At 39.1% G+C, this 20,932-nt stretch overlaps 1 protein-coding gene across 4 annotated transcripts in view; it reads right to left on the reverse strand.

The window, feature by feature from the left end:
- LOC146371479 (MAM domain-containing glycosylphosphatidylinositol anchor protein 2) overlaps positions 1-20,932 on the reverse strand; it is a 194,748-nt gene that overhangs the window by 87,880 nt on the left and 85,936 nt on the right. For 2 of the 4 annotated variants that reach the window (XM_084953559.1, XM_084953561.1), the window contains exons 4-6: positions 8,217-8,413; positions 3,352-3,484; positions 2,886-3,155 (exon numbers count right to left, since the gene is read on the reverse strand). In XM_084953559.1, the coding sequence (XP_084809685.1) occupies positions 2,886-3,155; positions 3,352-3,484; positions 8,217-8,413 (600 nt within the window). Of the gene's footprint in view, positions 1-2,885; positions 3,156-3,351; positions 3,488-8,216; positions 8,414-20,932 lie in introns of all 4 variants that reach the window. The other 2 variants (XM_084953558.1, XM_084953560.1) reach the window with 1 other exon arrangement.

Consider the following 20,932-nt stretch of genomic DNA (forward strand, 5'->3'; position numbering starts at 1 on the left):
CACTTCTGAGCCACTCTGCTAAACTCCTGTTCATATGTCTTCCACTTATGTGCGTACAGAGAAACGTAAAGTATGATCATTGCACCAATGCTTGTTTTGTTTGTCAGGCTTAAGCTAATTAATGCATGTTTTTATTCACCTGCCACAGATTCCTGCATTTTCTCATTCAGGGCACTGGTATCTTCTGTTATGTCACAGATAAAAGTCTGATCAAACACCATCCTTAATCCTCAAGCTTAGTAACGGCAATCGATTTAAAAGTATGAAAGTCAATTTCCTCAGGCGCTGTGCCGCATCGCTGCCGCTCTTATAGTGAAATGGCTTTTCTTTACAAATTCGAACATTGCCTTTATTAAGAATTAGTCCTCAAATACACTTTCAGCATATGACTTTTTTTTTGACATTTCTTATGCCAAGTTCATATCGAGTACAAGTGCCCATCATCTGCTGGGTATCCACTTTGATAGCGAGCCATCATTACGACGAGCATGCAGAAAGTGTTACTCAGAAAACAGTTATTTCTGTAATGAGCTACAGCAAGATCAGATGCTCCTCTGCCTCCTGTGCCACTCAGGTGAAGAGCAGCTTGGAAAATAATGTTTTTCTGGTAATGACCAAGCAAACAGCAGTGACCCTCCTCCAGCTGCTCTTGTTAAATTTGTGATAACCACTTCTTGAATCAGTGTATTTTAATTAATGGCTTCGCACTCTCTTCCCGCTAGCATTACCTGTCACGATCCTGGGTCTTTTGACCCAGCGTTTTGAGTTTTAGTTTATGGTTTATGTTTAAGCCCTTCAGGTTTTCTAAGTTCCTTTTTTTTCCATGCCTAGGTTGTTATAGTTCTTTGTCATTAGATTCCCCTTGTGTCTTCCACCCCTGTTAAGTCTCCCTTGCCCTTCACGTGTTTCATGTCTGTGTCTTACGTTGTCAAGTTCAGGTTGTCATGTCTGCGTCTTATGTTTCCTGTTTTATTTTTGAAGAGGTCTTGTGTTCCTGTGTTCATTGTGTTTAGTTTTACTCTTCCACTGTGACGTCGTTATGTTCATGTGTGTCAGCTGTTCCCCCATGTGTTCCCACTTCTCTCATTAGCCTCCTGTGTGTATTTAGTCTGTGCCTTCTCATTCAGTCTTTGTCGGATTGTCTGCGTTGTTCCCATGCCATTTCCTGCGACCAGGTTTTCATATATCCTCATCGCCATGTTTAGAGTTTTGTTTATTTTTCTGTTTTCCAGGGTTTTTAATAATAATGGATTGCATTTATATAGCACTTTTCGGGACCCCTCAAAGCGCTTTACAATACCACTATTCATTCACTCTCACATTCATACACTGGTGAAGGCAAGCTACAGTTGTAGCCACAGCTGCCCTGGGGCAGACTGACAGAAGCGAGGCTGCCATATTGCGCCATCGGCCCCTCTGGCCATCACCAGTAGGTGGTAGGTGAAGTGTCTTGTGACAGTTGCCCTCGACTGTTTTAAAATTATCCACAGCTGAAGTAAAGATTCGATGGGTTTGTAACTTTAAACCGCACTTTTTTATCAGAAGCTATCGAGCCTGTGAATATACTGAATAAAAACATATGAAGGAAACATAGAAAATTTCAACTCTTCCTTTCACTCAGCACAAAGGGAATTTGCCCATTATTTCAGGACTGTGGCTTGTTAGTTTTATTTGTTATTTATTTATCTATTTATGTCCACATATTTGCTATAGTATACCTTTTTCCCACTTAAAACTCAAATGAATTACTACAATCCAATAAACTATTAAACAGTCACAGGCTTTTTGATTGTCCTCTTTGGTTGGTGTGGTCAGAAACAGCTACTTCGTGAAAAGAGATTAGTTGAGCATACTAAAGGGCCCATTAATGTCGATGCAACCAGTGAGATCACCACAGCCTCGTCACCATTCATTCCAGTGTTGATTGCATGGGTACTTGCTGAAGTATTCTACTTAATGCCACCCCAAAAAACCCTGTGCATCAGCACTGGTACTGGAGCAGTGGAAGTCAAAACAGAAAGCAAAGTTACTGCAGAATTTTCTCAAAAACTCATCTTTTCAAGCTGTTACAGCATCTTACTCTGCATAAGCTGGGAATCTCTGAGCTTCTGCATTGATATTTCTTTGAAATGGCAATGAAAAGCGACACAATCGGATTCTTGTGTGTTCAACCCAACCATGCCAGCAACGGGACCTGCACGAGGTTACACCAGAACGTGGTTTGTGCCAGCGGATGTGACGTCATTTTTGCTGCATGCTGTGTGAGTGACGGGTATAAAGGGTATAATATAGGAAAGACAGACAGCATGAGACTGGATAAAATGCATATTTTTAAAAATGAGGATCCGTAAAAATTAGCCAATATTTGGTTGCACAGCAGGTTATAAGAAACACATACGTTGTCATTGTTTATTGGTTTGAAATCATTCTTAAAGTTTCCACAATATCCCCAAGCATTTCCGTTTGGTTTGTGGGTATAAAATCGTAAGTATCAAATGGTACTGTTAGCCACATTATCCGATCTACACTCTAAGGATTTTTTTTTATGGTTGTGGAGGTATTGCAATAATCTGGACGCCTGTCTTCAGTATGTGGATTCTGTGTGGCTTCTAAAATTGGCAGAACAGGCTTTAGGGTTAGCATTAGCAGTGTGACATGGCTACACACACAAAAAAAAACATCGTAAAAAAAGGTTGGAGTGTGGGTTTCTGTTTACCAGGCTAAAGACATAGCTAGTATTAATGACCGAATGAAAATGGAAGTCTTGAAAGACACATTTTCTAAATATAAACTTTGATACTTTTGCACCTAGATAATCAAAAAAATAATATATATCTTAGGTTGGGATCTATATATTGTTTTTATATGCAGGTATGCATTCTCACCTCGCACTACAATGGTAGTGGACTTCTTAGCAGGGTTTCCCACATTGTTGCTGGCCACGCAGCTGTAGACCCCCGCCTCATCTGAGGTGATGGCCGGAAGCGTAAGTGTGCCGCCCTTCACCACACTTCTTTGTGGCAGGCTGTCATTACTGCTGACCCAGGTGAGAATGGGAGGTGGCTCACCTCCAGTAGTGATGCAAACCAAGGATACTGTCTGTCCTGGATTCACCACAATAGGATCCTCTACCAGCAGTTTGATGGACGGGGATGCTGTGGAAAAAGAGAGCATCGATGATAGACTGGAGGAAGATGGACGGCTCTGGCAGTTATGACAGTTACAGAATAACTCAGCTGAGAAAATGCATGACAGTTCATCTTTCTCTATCTACATCTTTCTTTTTTAGGATATAATTATTTGGTTGCAATAAGCTTTCTGTGCACAAAAGTCAGTAATGATGTGGAGTACCTGTCTTATTGGTAAGTCTGAAGATAACACTGCGGTCAGGAATCCCACACACATTTCTGACAGAGGCGATGCAGCTGTAGTTAGCGTAGTCTTGGGGACGCAGATTCTTCAGCTTCAGAATCTTCGTTTCCCCCTGCAGCTCAGACGAAAAACAACACTGGTATGCAAATGTGTGCAAAAATATGAACATAATCAAGTGAAAGGAATATAAAAAAATAGGCACTGGGAAGGAGATTACAAAGGCCAAATTGCTCCACAGAAAAGTCAACGATATTTATTAACACGTATGTAATTTTAATAAAGGCAGGTGAAAAAGTGCCGTAGAATTTGATAGTTAAATCTAAATGAAAATGATGCTGATGTTTTTCAGCAATGAGTGGATTACTCTCTAGTGAAAAGCCCTGTAGCATTTTTTTGCCACAGAGCTCCAGGAATACAGATGGGCACAGTAGGGGATCTCTCCACAGAAATGGCTCGCTCATTGACAAAGTGTGTTTGATTCCAACCAGGCCTGTCGACTATGAGCCCCAACCGAAAGGTTACAATAAGGATGTAAATCTTTGATCTGGCTGACTCCAGTGTGTGGGTGCAGGGATGCGTTGGGGAGGGAATCAAAGATGAGTCAGCCACATGCTGTGGCAGCACACACAACGCTGCAATCACTCACGACTTTCACACCCTTTCATTTCTGGTGAGGCTCATGGATAAATTAATTGCATTAGATGAGCCATGGACCCAACATTTCGCTTCCTTTATTTTTCCGTTACCACTTTTGCTTTGAAGCGGATATCAGGGGAACGATGCCTATGGTACTGAGGTATTCAAAATGCAATTGGTGCAACTGGTAGGAAAGACAATTTGGAAAATGCGACGGGTTGAAGCCATTAAACCAAAGTGGTCCGAGGGATTGATGGCCATATTGATGGACAGATTGAAGTACATAAAGAGCTTTGGGAATGAGACTTAATAGTTGTCTATAGAAATTTGGGAGGAGTGCGGTGTCTATCAGCCAAAAAATATGGCATCTCTAGCTTTGTTTTCATGCTTTAACTGCATGTTTGTGAGGAAGAAAAACTAAAATTTAAACCACTTGGGCTTAAGATGTTTGGTGGTAAAAATGACTTGAGGGTATTTTTCATACAAGCAGCAGGACACTGGCTCTGGGAAAATGTCTGAGGGAGATGAATCAAAAAAATGGTTACCACATTCTGAGATGTGGTAACCATTTGAGACACTTTTTGCCTTTTTAGCTTTTTAATTCATTAATAAATAATCCACTAGACTGTTTGATTACCTACTTAAAAGCCTTGACACTCGGATCAAAATAATTTGCTAATTCCTCACAGGAAACACTAACATTTATACCTGCAAATCTGATACAGTAATAATGCAAACTTTCACCAAACAATGTGAATAAAAAAGGTCTTATCAGCCTCATTTCACATTCTTGTTGCTGGTCAAATTGTATCTAAGTGAAGTGAACTACATTAGGCCTGCGGTTGTAAATGTTAATAAGCAGTTAATAAATTGATTTTCTTTGACCTTTTCCATAAGCTAGCTGGACAAACAGTCGGTTGCAGTAGGCATCCTAATTAATTACAGTAAAAAAAGACAAAAAAACAAAGGTTTTTTTTCCACATCTTGGCAACTCCAACACTGATATTACAGCCCATCACAAATTAGAAAATGATACATTACGGCTTATTGTCATTTTATAGAAGGTAACATCTAAAAAAAGAGAATATCATAGCACACAAAAACATCAAATCCATAAGTGTTAATTATTCTAATAGCCTAAAATTGAAGCAGAAATAATGGATGAAGTGGATAATTGCGCTATTTTCGACACATTGCAGGCAAAGTTTTGCGGCCAGAGGGAAAACGTTACAGACAGCAGGACGTGGTTTCTACAATAAAGCCACACCTCTGCTCGCTTAATTATGAACTGGTTTAAAATGCCATTCCTGCATTTCTATAGCATCAGTGGGAATATAAAGCATTTTGCTGGGCTGGAAAAATTGTGCCAGAGTGAAGAAAGGAAGTTGTAAAGATAAACTTAACTAAAAATCCATGGATAAAAAAGGAAAACGAGACAAAAGGAGACAAAAGGAGACAAAAGGAGACAAAAGGAGACAAAAGGAGACAAAACTCGACGCTGCAGCTTTGATTTAGGTCAGTTACAAGTGATTCCCTGAATAGTCTGCGGAGAGTTCAGGCAAGTTCCAATATATTGTTGAAAAATAATGTTATTAGCCATTTATATGTGCAAATTACTTGGAGTTTAGTCAGGATTTATTTGGGGTTGGATTCACGTAATGCTAATCTCTGAGTTTTGGGTTGTGTTCAAATTTCAGACCCAATTAAAGCTTTAATAGAGGGCAGGATGAAGGAGCGAGGGAAGGAGCAAAGAGGTATGAAGAGCAGGATGGAAGGGAGAAGTGTCTTTTGGGGCCCGGTTGTGCAGCTTCTTCAGACTCCTTCACCCACTCTATTAGTTCCCAGCCATCTTTCTCCATTTGGCCAAACATCAATTTCACTTCTTTTTTTTTTTTTTTAAAAATCTTTTTTCTTTTCCTCTTGCCACTTCTTAAGCCTCTTTTCCCCTCTCAGATGTCTTTTTCTCTTTGTCATAGTTTTGTATTCTCTCAGACGCTCCATTCCACATACAACTCACATCCAATTCGATCAATTAAAAAAAAAGAAAACTACAATTCCCTCACAAGTGGCTGAACAATCTCAATCAGTTCTTTGTTGACTGCACAAAATCCATTTTGGAACAAAGCTTCTCAATTTTCAGACGGTAAAGAAAATCCACTTCCTCATCTGAAAGAACTGATTTGTGAAGAAAAGTCTTTCCGCAGCCTTTCAGCATCTGCAAATCCTTAATATGCATGTAACTCATGAAACTGGGTTAGTGAGGCTGGTACTGCACTCTAAGGTATGCAGCAGGGTTTTATAACAAATAGCCACAACAATAATGTTATTGCCAATACATAATCAAATCACCCAAATCAAATAGAAACACTATAATTACGTGACAACGTGCTGCGTTGATTCGGTAATTAGCAACTGCCTCTTACTCATCTCGCTAGAGAAAAATGCAGAAAGGGTGTGCGGCTGTTGTGACAGTGTGATGTTGGGTTTGTTAACGCATTGTTAAATGAGGTCAAGATATATCATGATTTACATTTGTATGTGTATGCATCAGTTTTAAAGCTTTGCAGTACCTTTAAAAATATGCCACAATATGCAATAATACAGTGCATTACCAATATTAATAATGGCACTGCTAAGAAAGATGGTTTACTTTAGGTGCAGGGCTTATTTTTTTTCTTTTTCGAAAGGCCATTTATATTCGTAATAAAGGCCATTGCGTAATTCATGGAGTGCAATGAAGCTTCACATCTGATGGCAAAAATAATACTTTGCTCTTTCTGTTTATTGCAACTGAAACCAAACCACGGTCCCATGGTAAGAGAGAAATATACTGTGGGTATTTCTGGAGAATTCCAAGCCTTTTTTTGTTTGTTGGTGTTTTCCAAAACTGCTTGATTTATAATGAAAATGTTTGTTGGAATTTCTTTCGCCTTCCCATGGTTAAACAAACAGCACACACACACATGAAGGTGCCACAGCTGCGACTTAATTCTGGTCATGAGTGGATCGCTAAATAAATATGAGAGCACGCTGTGAGACAGAGTTTCAGCTAATTTAGCACCTGATAAACAGAGCTTGTGCTTTGCCTTCAGAAGGTTATTAAATGGTTTCAGATCCTCTGTACGGTGTCAGCCTATTTGTTCTTTCTTTGTAGTCTCTGGGGGAGGGCACAAGGTGCATGTCTTAATGACAGGTTGGGCAAAACAGAATTCAAAGACTTTTACCAAAGGTTCACATTGAAATGCTAACAACATTAGACAACAGTCAGTAAAAAAAGACGGCTGTAGAGTCATGGTTGGAAACTTGAACCCATCTTGATGTGTTATGATGATGGTGGCAATGTCAGACAAATCTACAGACTGGTCTGTGAGCATCTGGCAACCCGAGCAGTTTTAAGTGGTTGCTGGAGGTTGCGTCAGTTGCTGGGAAAACGATTGCAAAATCCTCAATCATAAAGGCTGACAGATCCGTGACAACCACATGTCGCTATGGAAAAACATGTTCTCCAGCTGGTTAAGAAAAAAGCTTCCTTGCGTTCGCTTTGGTCACGAGGATATTGCTGTGATCATGGTTTTAATGGAAGTGGTGGACTTGTCGAGCGTTGGTCAAGCAATAAAGTCGTTCTTCGTACAGCAAGTTCTGCTGGAGCTTCGCCTCTTTAAAAATGCAACACCAGAAATGTTGTCTTCAAGGTAAAAGTATCACCTTTTGTAAGAAGGAATCAGCACTAAATCATAACTTTGACTGAGAATGTAAACCCCGTCCATTTCAAGTTCATGTCGCACTTTATCAAGTTGTACTATCACTCAGCTAGTAATTAGCAAATATTCGCAGAAAAGCATGAAAATCAACAGACAACCTGCTAGCAACCAAAGCAGTCACGAGTGACAGCCAGCCCCATAGGAGCCACGGCTAACTAATCAGAAAACACGTTTCCCTAGCAACCAATGGTTGTATCACTTCCAATATGGCAGATAACCCTCGTGCCATGTCCACATGGTGTCACATAGGAAGGCGCAGTGGAAGTCTTTCTTGACATTTGCAAACACTTTGTTGATGAATTTGTTGTCTTGGCTATTACATTTGTTTCGTAATTCTTGGTCATACCATGTCCTTCTTTTAGACCTTTAAAATAGATCAACTTTCTCTACATGTACCATTCATTTTAATTTGAGATATTCATTCAAATCACGTTCCTGTCGACTTACCTGTGTGAAAAATGGCTCATAGATCTCCACACCCTTGTCTGAGCCTTGCGTCAGGACCTCTCTCCCACGATGCCAGCTGTAGCGGACAGGTGGGTTGGAGTTAGCCACACAGCGCAGGAATACAGTCCTCTCATAGTAGAACTGTTCCTTAGCTTCTCCTATACTCTGGTGCACTGTCACCACCGGGTCATCAAGGTCTGTGAAAGGATCCCACACACACACAGAGGAGGAAGGCATTAATAAACACCTTCCCATTTTTCACTAAAGAACAAATCTATAGATCAATATGTTACCATATTTCGAAAAAATAAATAAATATAAATAAATAAATATTATATATATATATATATATATATATAATAGTGGATTGCATTTATATAGCGCTTTTCTAGACACTCATTCACTCTCACATTCACACACTATATTATCCAGGATGCTGTAGCAATAACAAATCTGTACCGTAACAGCAATCACAACTATAATCTCTCACAATACGCACTTCTTGATTGTGGTTAGAGGTCTGAGTGAAGGGGTCAGAATTCTCATTGCATTAGGGGGAGCCAGCAATCTGCATGCACTCGGGGGTCAACGTGAGAAAGGAGGTGAGAAGCCCACTACCTGAACTGTTTAAGTCAATAGGATGCCGCCCAAGGGCACATTGACTTCCCAGTCAAATCGAGCTGCTGTGTGCTCCAAGTCGCACTCCATTGTGAGCTTCAAAGACGAGAGAGGATGACAAATACTGTGCACAAAATGATGTTTGATGTCCATCACTTCAAAGAACACTGTTTGGCTGGCCTCTGATCTCATTCAGGAACTCTGTGATTTGACACATCTGTTACTCTACCCATTCCCTGACAGATCTGAAGGAAGTTTTACCCCAATACCAGACAGTTGGTTATTTGAGAAAGTGCCTGTCGTTGATTAAATGGATTCAAAGTTAATCATCTTACCCGGCTATCGCATTAAGCCTTGGCAAATGGTGTTCATCATAGCTGTGGTGTCTTTTAGCATGCTAATACTCGCCTTTTAGATTATGTCCATTTGCACGCTTAAAGAACGTGGGGAGCTAGCTGTTTCCCTTTCATCTCCATCCGAGATGCAATCAGTTTTTTGCATGAGCAAAAAAAAAAGAAAAGAAAAAAATGAGGCAATTTAAGGAAAGGATGAGAGATACCCACGCAAGTTATTCTTCATCCTTAAAATTCTAACTGATAACGAGTGACCTATGAGGGGGGATATGATTGAGGGTGTTGATGGGGGAGTTAGTGTATCAGCCAATGTGCAACAAGGTGGATGACTGAGCTGGTGCTTTAATGTGTGAGCAAAAAAGCAAGCAAACTGCTCACGGTAAATACCCAAATATTTAATGATTATAAGCCTCTAGAGAAAAACTACACATGCTTTAGGTATCGTTAATGGATAAATTCATTCCTTTTAATTCAGCAACTTTGGCCCACCCCTGGATTTGCAAAGGATCAGGTCCTAATCAAAGGGGCTGTGGGCCACAGCATCCTTCCTGGACACACCAACCAGAGAATGCTGATTCCTCAGTTTCATTAAAGACATGTTCTGCCCTACAGCCCCTTAATCAAAATCTAGCAGCGGTCAATACTTCATCCAGGATCCATTACAGTGTCTCAGGTAAGAGCAATTACCTTTGGAGGGGTGGGGAGGGAAAAAAAAGCAGGGGAGGGGGGTGACAACGCTCTAGAGAAGACAGAGCAATTGCAGGGCCATTTTAGAGGAGCAGATTGCTCTAAGTAAATACACTGATTCATTATAGAGAGGAGAAGAAGAGTATGAATCCTACATCTTATCTCTGACTCTACCCAGCGTCTGCCTCATCCGTTTCCTGCTACAAACAGTCAGTTTACCAACTGCGGCAGGAATGGAGTGATTCATTGACAGCCCTATCTACCTTGGGATACATGTGTCATTGAACATTGGACCTGATAGGAGGATGCCTTTTTTTTTTTACTTGGTGACAACGAAAGTGCCTGTATATGTGTATATTAGGTAAGGAGCAGTTTGAGCTATAAATAGGGCTGAAATGATATGCAGAGAAGGAGTGGATGCTAGGAGCGCAAAGAGATAAATATGGAAATATGGAAATGCACGCAGTGGATTAAAATTTGATGAATTTCAAACAAAATTCCACCTCCACCATCGTTTTTTTTCTCCCCCCGTAAGGATTGTGCATGTGTGTGTGTGTGTGCTTGTCACTCTTGTGCAATTAGCTTCTGAAGTCACGCTTGACTGATTGTGAAGCTTAAATCCCAGAGCCCACAGGAAAACTGCGGTGTACAAGCAGTCTGCGCCAGAGTTGTTAGGGTTTGTAATTGCAGGTTTATGGGTTCACAGGCCGGTAAATCTGCCCATGTACAGCTAAACGCTCTAGCGCACTAACCGTAGCATCACTCCCGCTCACCTCTATCAGCCATGACAAGTCTCCAAACTCTGGGTTTCTCTGTAATGGGAGGCGGGGGAGGCAGCATGATGCACAAAAGTGCAAACGTTAGATGCAATGTGCATGCGAGGCAGTGGAAGTCTCACAAGACGAGCATAAAAGGGTACAACGCTCGGTTTATCTTTTTTTTTTAATCTTCTACACTGAAAAAAACCTCAAATAAAACCCGACATGATGATGATATTCCCATTTGACTAGCAGAAATCAGATTTGTACTTTACAGACTTACCAAAACATTTGTTGGACAAATAGGCACAAGTGAGTGGTTTGGATAAAAGAGAAACTGAAGACTAAAGAAGGCACTTCATTATCACATCAAACCATGGCTGCTTCCCTTTCATGTCCCCCCCACCCACCCACTGCCAAAAAAACGCAGACACCTACATGAAAACACACGTATTGCCCCACTCCACCTACACCAACATGCCACACACACACACAGACACACACACTTTTTCAGTGCTGTCTCCTGGGTGCTAATCTAACGTGGGTTTGTCTATTTCTTCTTGGCTTTGATGTCTTTCACCCTCTCCACCTGACTTGCCAAAGTCACCTGAGAAGAGAGAGCCTATCAGGCTTCCGGGCTGTCAGCCATGAGCAACAGAGGGTGGCGATTAATTTCACCTAATCACTGTCCCAGCATGATTACCAGCGGGAGCTGCTGACCTGAATGACATTTGTGAAATGTCTTTCATGAGTGAAAACAGCTCTCTTATGTCACTGACAAGCTCTTTGCTTTTATTTTGTGCCAAGGGACCGTGAGCGAGTGCAAGAGATGGGTGGGAGTGGGGTCGAGGTCGGGAAACAAAAGAAAGAGGAAAAAAAAGGCTTGGCTAGAAAGATATAGGATTAATGGACTATTCCAAGGAGGACTGTTTCTGGGTCTGAATTAATGGCAATCCCCCTTTTTTTAAAAACTAATTTGGACAAGTAATCCTAAAAAAAATCCCGCAGAAACAAAAAAATCTAAAACAAAAGAAAAAACAATAAAGTTATCCTGACATTTATCCAAGTCATAAACTTGGTCTTTAGACAGTAAGAGTGGTTGCTGAGAATGAGTCTGCCACCTGATTTAATGTCCATCAAGTATTCATATGTCTTTGTTCATGTGCATAGCAAGATTTTTTAATCTAATTTTTTTAACCCTTTTTTCCCTTAATGCTTTAGATTAATAACAATAAACTGAAACTATGGGCACGGAGGATTCTACATGACATTTCTGTAATATTCTCAGGCTAATGTGTTACGCTTGGGATAAATATAGCACACAAAGATCTAAAATTGTTGACAATATGCATTGTTATGTGTACACACACATCAAATAAGTGAGCCCAAATACACCATGATATAGATGGTTAGATGTAATTACTGTTTGCTGAATGATGCACTTTATTGCATTTCATTTACGTGAGTCACAAGGTTAATAACCCACTTTAGTGATATATAACATTCATCTCATGCAGAAGCCTCTGATGGAATATGTGAATCCAGCATGTAATTTATTGTCAGAACATTTCCTTTCCCTCCATCTCTCAAACCCTCGGCAATAGTGACCTCTATCTCATGGCTACACTCCACAATAACTACCTCCTGCTAACTGTATCTATTTGGTGTCATCTGTTGCTTCACACTAAAGCGTGATTGTCGAGGCGGATGGATGAGTTTGGCGGACGGCTGAGGGCATGATGCATCTATTTCTGCAATAAGTCCACTCTGACGACGGCGCCTGTGTAGCAGAGATATCTCAGTAAACTGAATATCATTCTCTGAGACATGAGATATGAGCGTGAGCAGCTTCATGTGCTGCTCTGCTCTCAGTGCTGTCGGGGGGATAAAAGGAGGGAGAGGAGAGAATCCACTGAGAAACTCGTTCAGACGCGACGGTGTGGCACACACATTTCTGTGCCGAGAAACAAAGAAACAGTGAGTGGACACACTGCAAAATGAGAGTCAGTCAGAAGCGTAATACCCACATGGCTAGATTTCCAGTGATGTTAAATATCTAAAGACTGTTGTGACAGTTTATGGCTTGTTATAGGTATACTTTATTAGCTGCAGTGCACAGTGATAAGATGAGGCTGCGTAGGTTCCTTTTTTATTTGGCTAAACATGAGGATGGATGATGTCTGCTTGGCCAATGATCATTTCATAAACCAATTCGTCGCCGATGTTCCCTCAACATATTCAGCAGACCATTGTGCAAGTTGCATTTAAAGAGGGCAGAGGTATTTCTGGTTCCAGTTTATTCGATTTCTTTTTTTCATATGGCAGATATAATTTGTACTTTCTCAGTTCTGCAGCAATATGCATTCAATGACAGTCCTTGAGCCCACATAATGATTTCCACCACAGAATGTGCTGGTTATTAATCTTTTAATGAAGGTCTCCCTGAGGGCAGGTCACGGTCATTCAGTACTGGTTGTTGGCCTTGCTTGCTTATACAAAGACATCTCATCATATTATGTACTGTAGATTATGAAATCCATAAATGCATTAGAAGCAGAGTTAAACTTTCTGGCACAACTTTACCTACTTTTCAGGTAGGTAAAGAGAATAACATCATAACGAGTTAAAGCTGCAACACTTGTAGCAAACAGAACAACTTTACCGACTGACTGATGGGTTTTAGCTTCATCATTTGTCCAAATAGTTATTCTGAACTAGTTGCCCACACAGTCTTTCTCAAACAGGTGAACCGCTACCATATTTCTTTCATAAGTCTTTCTGACTTGCTGTGTTACTTGTTAATGCTTAGTCGTTGTGAGTTATTTCAACAGGTGTTTTGGTTATTTTTACACAACCCTTGCTCCTTTAGCAACTATCTGAAATTTGATGCTAGGATTAAAATTTAAAAAAAGAATACATGTTTTAAAAAAAAAAAAGAATTCCTCACTTTCAGAATTGTCTATTGTGTCTTTGTAGAAATGAATCTACATCAAATCTGTAAAACTTCTGTTAATCTAAACTGCTGCTGACAGCTAAATTCCTGCTAATAGCCAAACTTTAGCCCTGTGAATGTATTGTTAACACTCACACTTATTACACACAATAGTGGCAAAGATGTAATATTATTTCAACTTGTAAAGCTGTAGAGCAAACTAAAAGAAGTAAAAGTAAATATATACATTAAAGATTTACTATTCTGGTGAGTTCTTTGTGGGGGGATTTTCATCAACTAATGACATGCAAACTCTGCCTTTTGTGCTCTCTGCGATAAACCAGTGATTCTCCAAAAGTGTGAGGGAAAAAATGATGCTCTGACTTTGTCCATTGTGCAGAAAAACGATAGGATAATCTACAAAATACTTTATCGCATTAAGGCATGAAGGCTTCCTCCTGTTTAGCTTGAGATTTGTTTGGGCAGCATAAAATTGTGAGACAAGTGGTTGTTGTCATCGACTGTGTTATAGAAATAGACTCGCTTTTTCCTGTTTTTAGTCTTACTGATAAACAGGCTGTAACATTAACTTCATGTTCATTTTATAGAGCAAGAACAATAACAATCTTATCACCGAGTATCTTCAGCATGAAAGCATAAAGGTGCATTTCCCCAAAAAGCCACAAAGTATTGATGCAGAGGATTAATAACAGTGCAAATATGTCACACACAACTATGGGTACTAATTTAAATTTCAGGATTTTTTTCATTTAAAAAGCATTGACACAGTCAAACCTTTGACTACTATTGTGACATCCATTTTAAGAACTTTTAATAAATTTATTAAAAATCAACTGTTTAAAGTCAAAGCCAGTAAAGCCAGATAATTTAAAAACACACTTTTGAAAACACATCTAATAAGCTATTTCTTATATGACATTTACCATTTTGATTTATACTTAAAAAAATATATATTTTCAGCTTAAATAAAATTTAAAAATTAGACCATTCTTGTTTGCTAATGACGTACATAAGGTCATGTGTTCTTTTATTTTTTTCCTGCCTTGACAGCATCAGTTACAACTCACTTAATTGACGTCAGTTCATTTAAAACATTTTTGCCTGGATTGTAACTGGCACCTAGAAATATGAGAATAATAATAATAATGACTTTTAAAGAATTAAATAGGCTTAAATAGGCTTGCTGCCAATTATATGAAGAACTTGTTAGTCTCCTATGTGTCTGGGCACTTTCTTACATCTGGGCTGCTGGTTATTCTAAAGTTTCGGCTAGTAAACAAAGATCAGCAGGCCTTTATCATTAGAGCTCTCAAACTGTGAACAGTCTGGTCAGTCAAGTCACAATGTCGACTTCTTTATTGTCTTTTTAGTTTCTTTTAAAAACGTTTTTATAGCTTTCACAACCGTCTGATAGATGGCAATGTTGGTTTTAATTTTCTTGTACATTCTTACTATTTATCTTATTTTCTTTTATCCATGTCTCAGACTTTTTAAAACATTTTTTTTCTGTGAACCTCTTTGTAACTTTAAGAAAGGTGCTTTACAAAAAATAATAATTATTAATACTTACAAATAAATAGCAGATTTTGTTGTGATTCCATCTGAAGAACAGTAATAAATATCTAAATCTCATTTGTAATAAAAACACTTCATTAGGTTCATTAGGTCAGATAGCTTTATGTGTGCTATTTTACGGCACTATGGGACTATAGTAATATTTGAAATGAAATATAATCAGTAGGTCAGTTATTGGCGGTCACAACAGCTGTTTTATTAAACTGTGAAGGGGCACATCTTTGACATTGGGGGGTTTATAGCTGCTTCACTGCTGTCTCTGCCAGGAACATTAACCCAGCTAGACATGCAGGGTTAAGGCTTATAAAGGCCAACACACCACCCTTGCCATGGCACTTCTTTGGCATGCCTCTGTGGCACTGACTAACAAGCATTGAATTATTCATTAAGTATTTCAACATCTCTGCGTTTATTTGAAATTAAATTTGTACTAGGGAACGGGGAGGAAGTGGCTTCCCTCTCACTTTCTCTATGAAATGTCCCTTACTGGCTACCATTCTGCCTTAGGCTACATATGCGCTCAGTCTTTTTCTCTCTATCTTGAGTCATCATAGGATATACATTAGGTATCAAAGTAATGGTCTTTCAGGCCACAGTCATTGGGTCTGGTTAAGTATAATTACTGCCAATTAAAGTAGCAGTGCAGCCTAAGTGAATATAGATATATAGATTTTGATAATGTAGCATGATGGTGAAAAGAAAATCTATTTTTATTTTCTATAAGAGCTTATTTATACACTCTGCATAGCTCGAAGTCAAAGCTCTGAAAACAGATTATGGTTAAGTTTACAGAGAAGATGCAGTTTTCCTCCAGCAAGAAAAAAGCCATCGTTCATTTTAACTGTGCTATTTAAACTGTTGCTTGAAGAGAGAATCTAAAGAACGCTACAACTCGATGTCCCTTAGAGACAATGCTTTTCCAATTATGCTGTGCTGTGCTGTCATGTCTGTAGGTGTAAGACCAGCGCCTGTTTGTTCTATGTACTCGTGGACATTGCGTATGATAAATGGAGGGGCATATGTCAGCAGCCTGACTGAAAGGGCTGCAACCCCTCACTTCCTCCCGGTGATGGAAATGGGGAAATAATGAGGCCTATTTCTGCTCTGTGTGAGCAGTGTTTGTGTTTGTATGTGTGTTGGGGGGGGGGGTAAGGAGTAATGAATCTCCTCTTCATCCTCTCCCTTAGACACTGGCATCTGCCTCAGCCCATCTCCTCTCTAATTCATCTCCCAAGGAAAACAAGCAGGCCACAGACCCCTGATCTAAACAACAACACCTAGAAAGCCACCATTAGAATTGGAGGCAAAGCATCAGTGATATGATGGAGTTCTTTTCTGGTTTGAGCCTAATGACCTTCTCCTGTGTTCGGTTTGGACAACCAAGGAAGGTACATCTTTTGTGAACGATGATTTGAAAGCATGTTCTCTAAATAAAAAAAAAGTAGAGCGTGGTAGCAGTAGTTGGACAGCAACAAAGAAGTTGAAAAATAAAAAGCTTATTCAAGTAAAGCAGTAAATGCCGCTTTTAAGACATTTTGTAGGCTACATGTGTGTATTTGTTGGGGAAGAAAAATGACCATTTCAGACAAATGAAAGAGCACTGAATAAAGCAAAATAAATCAATGTAACCTCTATTTGCGAGCCCAAGCAGAACATTATTACTATTAGGATTTGCTGTATATTGGATATATATTGATCTAACACTAGGGAAACATGATATTCCAGCTTCTCACAACTTGAGTTTAGACATCACATGCTAAAAAACAGACATATTCCTATTTATGTATTTAATTTTGGATTTTTACATCAAATATCATGATACATGGATATATCTGAATAGGTATTATTCTTAGAAACTATTGGTTGGGCTAACTGAGGAGATATAGATTTCAACTGACCTTTAGTTTGTTTGTTGGAATAAATCACTCAGTTATTAACTATCTAAGTCACAGCACTTAATCACACGCATACTTGTGCTAAAATATCACGCCATGAGGTTTCATGTTTTTATTAGAAAACAAACACTGAATCTCCGATAATGACCACTAGGGATGGGTATTGATAAGATTTTCACGATTCTGATTCCGTTTTCGATTCTGTTTAGCGATTCGATTCTTTTTAAAAAAGGAGAACACTGAGGTCGATTAGCTTAGAACTTTGTTTTATATCTTCTCTTTGAACAAGATAGAAATTTAGGAGTAACATGGCCTTACAAACCCAGCAGTGAGATCTTAAGAGATCCACAGCCTACGGCTCTTCAATGGGGTGTCACAGGGTCCCCAGGAAAAAAAATTGTAAATGTAAAATAATGAAATAAATATTCTTCTGTAGCAATAACAAAGTATAACATAAATTATTCAGTAGCAATTACACAAGAATATCCAGTAATGTCCCTGCCTACAATTAAACACATTCACTTAGCGAAAATCGGGGGCATCTGTGGCAAATGGGTGCAAGCCTTTACCACAAACTTAGTCACTGCTCGGTGACATTCGTCTATCCTGGCCTGAAAGGAGACGCTACCGGTAGACTGCAGCGAGAACTGCCAGCATCTGAGCCAGACTCTGTCTGTCTCTCTCATCATGGTCACCTAAATGCACAGTAATGGCAGGTTTTGTAATAAGGCAGATCGCGCTAACATAATATGCACTGTTAGTTGATTATTTACCTGCCGCATTAACGGGAGAGGACGTGCAAACGTTACCGCTGCTGCTGGGTTGAGATTCACGAGTCCGGAGTGGAATTAAAAACACGACATTCATTTAAGGTCATCGCGTGTTTTGTGAGCAAATGCTTTTGCATATTCGTAGTGTTTCCTCCTTTAAATGAAATATCTACTTTGCAAGTATTGCAAGCTGCCCTGTTGTCATCCGTTCTCGTAAAGTATAACCAAAGTTTTGAGGCGCCGTGTTTCCTGCCAGGTAAATGACGCTCCGCAACGTGGTGACGTCATTCGGGGCGACTGGAATCGATAAGGGAATCGTTTGCAAAAATGGCGAACAATTCCAAGGACAGTGGGAACTGGTTCTCAACAAGAACCGGTTTTCTATACCCATCCCTAATGACCACTTACCAGATGGTAGGAGTATCAAATCCAAAAGCATTCAGAAATGAACATCTTGTGAAGTCAAATCCTTTCGGAAGCACATAGTCGTTTTTTTTTTTACATTTCAGATTGATCTTTTACTGCCTTAATGACAAATAACAATGTTCGTCCCTGCAGACAACATTACGTTATTCACAGGATGAATAAAAAAGAGTTCTATTGACTCAAAAAAATGAATCCAAGGTAACATAATTATCATGTTGATTTTTTAACTTTATATTTGGGTCTTTTAACAGTTTTGTTTTTTAATGTTTCCATAAACGATGGCTGTAAGATAAACAGCTAGCTGTCATCTGTTGCCTTCTCCTCACCCAGAAAGATGTTAAAAAACAAAAAGCAGATCAGAATGAAATTCTACAAGGGATAATCACATTAGCATACACAACACAAACACACTGCAGTATGTTTTAAGCTCCTGATGGCGAGAAAAACAAAGCCAAGAGATGAGGTTGACTTCCCTACTCTGATTAAGGGCCCCTCCCTAGAGCGAGTCCTTGAAAGAGTAATGGGCAGTCATGAACTGGCTTTACCTCCATTAACCAAACCAGCAAACATTTACATAATGTACATATAATGTGTTGATTCATTCTGTCCTGATTCAAACAAGGCTCAGATAACTCACTGCGGCTGTATCGTGCTATTCATCACACCAGGTCATTTACATCCAGAAGCACTTTAAAGGCACTGCACATATATCTTGATGTACATACATTATCGGATCTTTTCAGAAAACTATACAGGTACATATGTATCCACATCACCTCATATCATAGGCTCATAGATCATGCCACATAGAAAGACTATGATGGAGCTCATCAGCCATTTCTCGTACATAACTTTGCTTTTAGTTTCAAAGGGATGATGGAAATTCAGTTTAGGGGTTTATTACCACTGTCATGTCAGACACTGGACATGGACTCAGTATGTTCAAAATTGAATATAACTGACTATACTTTGTGTATAGTTTGTATAATTTGTGTATTGTGTCTGTTTTGTGTATGTCTGTATCTCCAAGAACAAAAAAAAAAAAAAAAAAAATCAGGGTCATGCCATATAATAAGCACAATCCACAGAGAGGGTGATGCCATAGACTTTTTTTATGGATTAATGAATAATATTGAAGCTGGCTCCGGTAAATCTGCACCGTGAAAGTAAGTACTGATTTTAGATGATGTGCCTCTACTAATTAGTATTCATCACCACAAATATGCTGATTGTTTTTAACTGACTGTATCTTTTCTTATAAATGTTTAATTTTGGAAACAATAAAAATAGTCACTATCTAATGATGACTTATCTTAACTACAATATCTTAAATTCCTACTGCATTTTCCTATGTTTCCATATATTTTAAACATTACAGCGTTTGCGTACTGTTTAGCAACATATCCAATAACGACAGCTTACATGGAAGCAGGAACAGGTACTATGTAAACCACATGTAACAGGTACATATGGTATACAAAGGATATGCTATAGGTTCTATGACTCTATGACTATCTGTGTGACAGATGAGCTATCCATAATAGCCATTTGCTATCCTTTACTCATCCTGTCTCAATAATGGAGACAATTAATAATCATGAACAACCACAAAACTTATTGGTGCCATGTGTGTCAAGCAACCCTCCCACTTTTGGCTGATATTGATATTAATTAATACAACAACAACAAAAACAACAAAACTCGGAGGAAAGATACATGTAAATGGCTGTAAGCGACCACGCAACCGCTGCTCTGTGTTTTAGCACTTGGATTACTATCAGAGGCAGGAAAAGCTTCATTAATCTAACCAGTTATATACTTAATTGCATTTTATGCTGTCTTTATGGACACTTTGTTTTTTAATAGATTTGGAACTTGGGGAACGAAGCTGTTTGAGGACATCCTGAAAAGCTATTTGCCCCTTACATCTATCTATCTATCTATCTATCTATCTATCTATCTATCTATCTATCTATCTATCTATCTATGTGCACATTGGTTAAACACTGCAATATATGAGGACAGTGTTTCATTCCCATGTCTTTATAGATCATTTTCTTGTAAAAACCCAGACTTTCTGTTTGATACTTGCACGCATGGTTAGAAACATTCAAAAGTCAGCCAGAGATACTTTCACCCATTTCCTGGATGTTCTCCAGAGATGATAAAAAGGATATGTAGATCATTTGTTTTTTATCAGTAAACAGTCAATGTAATGTTTTAATGTAATGAGAAGAGGGTCCAACACTTAACAATTGTCAGTTCTTTCAATCTGGGTTATAACTCAACCTATTGAACCTGCCTCCAGCACCTACTGCATCCAGCTGAACCCATTAATCCATAGGCTCCCCTGAGATCACCATCCCACACACTTCCCTCTGCCCATACCCAAATAAATTACCTAGTCACTTTAGAGGAGCCTCTCCTGAGTATATAAATGCAAGCAGAGAGGGCAAACATGGGTAATGAAAGGATATAGGAGTTAATAGGAAGTGCATAAGCATCACTCAAAACTCAGGTTTTGTCACCATAGTCTGTTTTTCTGAGTTAACTTTTTCTCCAGAATGCCTTTTCATGCTCTTGCTCTACATACACATTTACACCTTTCAGCAAGGCAGCCTGAATAAGACACCCAATGAAATAGCACATGCCAGTTTTACTGACCAAACTGGATAAAGAAA

This window comes from Perissodus microlepis, chromosome 15 (genome assembly GCF_051167445.1).
Source record: "Perissodus microlepis isolate ML-2025 ecotype Zambia chromosome 15, ASM5116744v1, whole genome shotgun sequence".
Taxonomy (NCBI): domain Eukaryota; kingdom Metazoa; phylum Chordata; class Actinopteri; order Cichliformes; family Cichlidae; genus Perissodus; species Perissodus microlepis.